Source organism: Crocuta crocuta, unplaced genomic scaffold (genome assembly GCF_008692635.1).
Source record: "Crocuta crocuta isolate KB4526 unplaced genomic scaffold, BGI_CrCroc_1.0 scaffold142, whole genome shotgun sequence".
Lineage (NCBI taxonomy): Eukaryota > Metazoa > Chordata > Mammalia > Carnivora > Hyaenidae > Crocuta > Crocuta crocuta.
The window spans coordinates 1,500,922-1,507,429 of NW_027528892.1; the positions used below are offsets into that span (position 1 = coordinate 1,500,922).

Consider the following 6,508-nt stretch of genomic DNA (forward strand, 5'->3'; position numbering starts at 1 on the left):
CTCCGGGCCGCCCCCGCCACCAGCCCCCCCCCCCCCGCACGCCGAGCAGGGCCCCACGTTGCAGCAGACGGAGCAGGGCGCGCTCAGGGTGGGCAGGCCTGGGCCGGGCTGCAGCGGGGACGGGAGCACCCCGCGGTGCTGGCGCTTGAGGTGGCGGCCCAGGCTGGAGCGTGAGGAGAAGCGCAGCTCGCAGACCAGGCAGCAGTACGGCTTCTCGCCAGTGTGGACGACCTGGGAGGGCGGGAGGGGGAGCGCAGCATCAGGGCCCGGGGTCCAGACCGCAGGGCAGATTCCTGCACTCTGGAACCTGGCCTCACCTAGCTTCCGTCTCCTCCCTCGCCTTCTGATTTGGGTCATGTTGGCATTCTTTCTGCCCTTTCCCTCGCAGGACCTTTGCACGTGCTGTTCCTTTAGGCTGGAGAATGCTTCCTCCCATTCTTCCGCACTAACTCTTACTCATTTTCAACAAGCCCACGTAGGAGACTGGGGCTGACTGGGAGAATGCCTAGGTACTAGGGTTCTGAGCACTAACAAACCTGGGTTCAAATCCCAGCTCCGCCTTCTCCTCTCAGCGAACGCTGGACAAGTAACATCATCTCTGCTTTTCTCCTGTGTAACATGGGCACCAGAAGATGTGCCATCTCACAGCGGCGTTGTGAGTATAAGATTAAATCATCACTAAGTACGCAATTCCTAGAAAGTATGATTATTATTGATAAACTTTCCGACTTCCTCTAAGGTGGTGGATATTGGGAAGAGGTGGAGCGGTCTTTTATAATCCCCTGAGGTGGCGTTTCAAGGTAAATGTCCAACCTTCTAGAACAAGAACTGTCCAACACAACTTTCTGCAGTGATGGAAATGTCGTGTGTCTTCACTGACGGCAGGGAATATGGCAGCCACCAGCGACACCTGGCTATTGAGCACTTGAAATGTGGCCAGTGTACTGTGCAAGACTGTGCCTTACAGACATTGGCCCTTGTGGTTTATTTAAAAGTCTGGAAGTACTAGAGACAGATTTTGAGCGTCCAGTCCTTTGGTTGGTAGTGCCTGCCTATTGAACTGTAAAACTAAATGAGAAAGCACAGCGCTGTCCGCTGCCCAAAGCGGGGCCTGTGGCTGCCAGGGTGTGTCCAGCCCAGGGCGGCCAGCCTGAGCCCAGCCTGCGGGACTCACCTGGTGGTGCAGCAGGCCGGTGGAGTCTCGGAACCCTTTAGGGCAGGCAGAGCAGCGGTAGGGCCGCTCGCCGGTGTGCGAACGCAGGTGGTTGGCCAGGTTGAAGCTGTGTTTGAAGCCCTTGCCACAGCGCGGACACGCGTGGGGTTTGAGTGCAGTGTGCCGGGCGAAGTGGCGCCGAAGGTCCGAGCGGTAGCGGAAGCTCTTGCCACACTCACTGCAGTGAAATGGGACCCGGGGAGCAGCAGCAGGAGGTGCTGGGGCGGGGGCCGGGGCGGGGGCCGGGGNCTCTCTCTGGAGCAGGGGAAGACACGGAGGGCAGGTGAAGCAGTCAGCTCCCCATCAGCCCTGTCCTATCAGGCTGCTTGGACTCAGGACCCACTATTTGTCCCCTGGGGACACTTCCACTTCCCTCCGAGCTACACTCAACCTCCAAGCCACGACCACTCACCGTTAAGCCTCTCCTCCTCTCTTACAAACCCTTCTCCCACTCCTCCGCCAATCCTCCTAATTAGTTCTAGTGGCTAATACCCTCCCGAGGGCGTTTAAGCCTCTCCCCTTCTCGGACCCCATATTCCTCCCCAAGCCCCGCCCACTCTCAATCAGGTCCCACCCACTCCTCCTAAAGTCCCCACACCATTCCTGATGCCTCTCGTATTCTCTGACAAGTCCCTTCCCCCCTGAGTGTCCCTCCCAGTCTTCTTCGAGAGTGAAAGTCGTCTTCGGGAAAAGATTCACACTCCTAGTGAATGAGGGGGACAAAGATTTGGGGCCAAGTGCACTTGGTCGACCTTCCAGGGCTCCCAGGACTGGTCCTGGAGCTTCTGAAGAAACCGAGTCTGTCCATCTGCACAATGGGGAGAACAGGGGTACCTACCTCATGAAGTGGAGGTGAGGAGCAAGCAAAACTGTGGCAGTGCGCACCGTGCCCTGACTCGGGCAGGGGCCCAGCAAAGGTTCAACAGGCAAGCTGTTCTTACTACTACCAGCTAAGTTCTTCTGAGATTCCTCCCTAAGTCCTACCATCTCTTCTCCGCTAAGGTGCGCCTCCAGGACGCCACACAGGTTGTCGTCTGCCCCTAGCCTGTAGGGGAGCCCCATCCTTTGCAAGACCCTCCACTCAGCCTTCCCCAGGGAGCCCCTTCCCAGCCTTCCAACTCACTGCACTTACGTTGTGAAGACTTGTTATTCCCACTAAGACTAGACAAAATCCCGTTGCCTCACTGCGCCCACTCCTGCACAAACTACTCCCCTTCTACTCTAAGCTCTGTCCACCTGAGCCCCATTCCCCTACTCACCCCACGTAAGTCCCTTCCACCCTTCAACCTGGGGCCCCCTAGCACCTTCGGCGACGCCCCCTACCAAGCCCCACCCATCGCTAAGACCCTCCCATTTCGACCCACAGTCCCGTTCCCTCCACTAAGCCCAGCCCATTTCCACTATAAGCCACGCCCTCCCTGGAAGCTCCTCCCCGCAGTTGCTCCGCCCCTGTCGCCACTAAACCCCGCCTCCTCCCCACCCAGCGGCCTGCAGGGCTGGCCCCCCCCTCCCCTGTCGGCTCTGGGACCGAGGCCCTGAGTACCGGCCTTTTGTGCCCCTCCCCCCTGTCCCTAAAAGGTGCGGCCCGGGAAGCCCGGGGTGGGCGCAGGTCAGGCGGGACCCGCAGCCGGGCGAGTCCACCTCGCTCGCACGGAGCGGGTGTTTCGGAGCCCTGGGGCGGCCCCAGGAGGCCGGGAAAGTCAGTCGGCTTTTCTCTTTAATTACTTACACCTCCCTCTGGGCGCCGACATTTTGGGCAGCGGGGGCAGCGTCACTTCCACCCGGGGGCCCCTCGACTTCCGCCTCGTCTCCCTGCTCCCCCGCACTCCTTTCTCCCGCCCCCTTGGTTCCCCCTCCCCACCGCCCGCCCTTATCCCTGTTTCCCGTCCCTTCCCCATCACTGGAAGTTGGAGAAGCCGGGATGGCGCCATCGTTGGTGAGGGCAGAAAGGGGGTGGAGCCTAGGGTGACTCCGGGCGCCATGCAGATTGAGGGCAACAGGCTCCCGGCGAGGCGTCCTGCCCCCCGTGCCTGCACCGGAGGCAGTTAACGTAGATGAGGCCGATTTGGTTCCCTTTTCGCAGCCTCAGACTCCTCCTGTGCAGGACGTAGCTCTGCATTAGGAGAAAAAAAAAGTTCGGCGACTGCGGTAGAGTTAGGAGGCAAGAGCAGTTTCCATCTTGTTGTCCGCCCTCCAGGGGGCTTTGAAGCCTATCGGTCGCCATGTTAATTACGGGAACAAGCGCCATTTTCCCGGTCCTGATCGTTGCGGTACCTGCCTTTGATTGGGTCACCCTGCTGGGCATTTTGTGGGAGGAAAGGCATTTCTCTGTGGCCCAAAATATGTTGGTGGGGTTATTTCCCGCTCGGGGCCAGCGACGGCGACTGGCGCGCAGGCGCGTTTTGCCTGCGAAGACTTGACCGGTCCTTAGGACCCAGCGCGCCCTCTTTGTTCCCCGCGGGCGCGAGCCCGACTGAGAGGGAGTGGGGGAGGGAGGGGGCGGGGCCATCCCCCAAGCGCGCCGCCGAGGGGCAGGGCCCCTTGGCCCCCGCCCCTCCCCNTCCAGAGACCCCGGTTCTAGTCCAGGCCTTCGCATCGGAGCGAACCGTGTGATCGTGGAAAAGTGGTGGCCCCTCTTTGGCCTTCAGTGTCTGTGCCTGTTCCGGTGGCACCTGCAGCCCTGGCTATTAACTGCACCTCTTCCTTCGTCACCCTCTCCTTTATTACACCCTGGTCCCGTGGTCCAGGCTCTGTCGATGGAGGTCATGGTGCGGATGATAGTGTACGGAGTGCTTACTATTACCAACCGACAGCCTGCCATAGCCATTTTACAGAGGTGGGACCTGGGCCAGAGAAGCAAAGTCACTTGTTAATTAGAGGCAGAGCTGGAGTCTAACCCGGGTGTAAGGGACTCTATGGTGTCCCCTTGTCTCCTTGGGTCCATTTCTTCTCACTCCCTGCGCCTTTGCGGTCCTGGAGACCTAGTTCGAGTCCTGATCCTGCTACTTGCTGGCAGAGAGGGCTTGGGCAACTGACTTGGCTTTCCTGTGCCTCTGTTTCCCCAGCTGCAAAATGGGGATGATGTACCGTTATTCAGAAGGTTGCTGTGAGGCTTAGCCAACACCATGGGCTGATATCTCCTAGGCGCTTCTGTGCACTGAGCACTTCATGCGTATTACCTTCATGCCATGTCTGTGCGAATAAGAGGAAGTATTCGTCCTATTTTGCAAAAATTTTAACAGAAGCTCAGAGAAATGATTTCCTCAGACCACACGGAGAGTGAATGACAGACTCAGGAGTTGAACCCAGACCCTCTGACTCAGGAGCCTTAGCAGTTCCCATATATTTCTTCACCCACGACTTGGGGCCAAACATCACCTGGGACCACCAGTCTGGGTCTTCTCCCGGTCCTGAACTCCCACGCTCCTCCCACTGTGCCAGACAGAAGCGGGACAAAACATTTCTGGGTCTTCATGGTTCAGGTTTGATGGGCTCTTTGTTTTGAGGATCGAAATACTGGCTCTACCCTTAGTTGGACTCTATCCTATCCTCCCGTGAGGATTTTCCTTTATTTTGGTTCATAATGACTCCACTTCTAGGAAGAGGGGTGAGGGAGGCTTAGGAGACACCTGTGTGGCTCAAGGTAGTGTCTGTTTACCAAATGGTACAGAGTTATCTTGCTATTTTACCCACCAGTGTGGCCGTTAACTGCCCAGGTAAATGTTGACCATGCCCTGGTCGAGAGACCCAAACCAAGGGATGGGCGAGGTGTTGGGGGACAAGGGATACTCCAGACTCTCCCTGCACTGACGGCTGCCCCCTCTCTCCTCTTAGCCCGGCTCCAGTGCCCAGACCCAAGCCCCCCACTGCTCAATGGACACCCCCAGCCCAGACCCGTTGCCTTCGCCTTTGCCCGGGGAGGAAGAGAAACCTCTGGCCTTATCTCCTCCTGTTCCCCGGGGCCGCCGAGGCCGGCGCCCTGGGGGGGCCACCTCCTCGAATCGGACGCTCAAGGCTGCCCTCCCTCGCAAGCGGGGCCGCCCCCCCAAGTCAGGGCAGGAGCCCCCGCTGGCACAGGGGGTGACAGCCCCTGTGGGCAGCGGTGGTGGCAGCGACCTCCTGTTGATCGATGATCAGGGTGTGCCCTATACAGTCTCTGAGGGGTCAGCGGCTGGTTTGCCGGAGGGCTCGGGCCCCAGGAAGGCCCCGCACTTCTGCCCGGTGTGCCTGCGGGCCTTCCCCTACCTCTCCGACCTGGAACGCCACAGCATCTCGCACTCAGAGCTGAAGCCGCACGAGTGCAAGGATTGCGGCAAGACCTTCAAGCGGTCCAGCCACCTGCGGCGGCACTGCAACATCCATGCCGGCCTGCGGCCCTTCCGCTGCCCACTCTGTCCTCGTCGCTTCCGCGAGGCGGGTGAGCTGGCCCACCACCACCGCGTCCACTCCGGGGAGCGCCCCTACCAGTGCCCTGTCTGCCGGCTGCGCTTCACGGAGGCCAACACGCTCCGGCGCCATGCCAAACGCAAGCACCCCGAGGCCATGGGGGCACCCCTGTGTTCCCCGGACCCAGGGCCCGAACCACCGTGGGACGACGAGGGCATTCCGGCTACGGCAGGGGACGAGGAGGGGGTGGAGGAGCCGGAGGGCAAAGAGCTGGCATGACCCACACCCCGGGCCACCTGTCCCCGGGTCAGGTTTAGAGCTGGGAGGTCAGCTGCTGCTGAGCCTGGGCAGGAAAGCTGGGACACCCTCTCACCTGGTGGTCTTCCCGTTGTGGGAGGGGGTTGAGGGTGAGGACCTAAACCCCCGGGTCCTGCTGCCTTCCGCCACCCTCCCCCGGACTGACAGGACCCTGGAGGCAGGGGCCTTGGAAATAAATATCTGCCTACTGGCTTCCTGTGTGTATTCAGTGATGGTACCAGGGCTGGCCCTCCCTATGTCGCTATGCCACCATGATGGGAGAGCATCGAATTTGGGAGAACCCCATGTCATGTGCCTTGTTAGCTTGCCGCTACGGGCTGGCTCGGAGAATCAGCCTTTGCCGCCTCTCCCAGCTCCAGCCGACCCCCAAGTGCTCCCTGTGAACATCCAGTCTAAGTAAAACATTGAGCCTCCGTGCAAACGTGACCTAGGTCCCTATCCCCCATCCCAGCCAGATTCTTGGAAATTCTGCCCCCACTACTTTGCCCCATCATTTTGTCCTGACACCGTAAGGGAAGACTGACTGGAGGGTTTGAGCAGAACGGACGACCTTGGTAAGGCTTAGGTAGGGAAGAGGCGGGGCCGGGGGGC

At 59.9% G+C, this 6,508-nt stretch overlaps 2 protein-coding genes across 2 annotated transcripts in view; one reads left to right on the forward strand and one right to left on the reverse strand.

Annotated features, from left to right (window-relative positions):
• The window catches only part of FIZ1 (FLT3 interacting zinc finger 1), a 3,682-nt gene extending 1,407 nt beyond the window's left edge, over positions 1-2,275 (reverse strand). The window contains exons 1-3 of the mRNA XM_077756940.1: positions 2,198-2,275; positions 1,175-1,468; positions 4-231 (exon numbers count right to left, since the gene is read on the reverse strand). Of these exons, the coding sequence (XP_077613066.1) occupies positions 4-231; positions 1,175-1,468; positions 2,198-2,275 (600 nt within the window). The remainder of the gene's footprint in view (positions 1-3; positions 232-1,174; positions 1,469-2,197) is intronic.
• An 855-nt stretch (positions 2,276-3,130) lies between these two features.
• Positions 3,131-6,109, forward strand: ZNF524 (zinc finger protein 524). Its single transcript, XM_077757058.1, has 2 exons — positions 3,131-3,149; positions 5,048-6,109. The coding sequence occupies exons 1-2, from the start codon at positions 3,135-3,137 to the stop codon at positions 5,876-5,878; spliced, it is 846 nt and encodes a 281-aa protein (XP_077613184.1). The 5' UTR covers positions 3,131-3,134; the 3' UTR covers positions 5,879-6,109.
• The last annotated feature ends 399 nt before the right edge of the window (positions 6,110-6,508 follow it).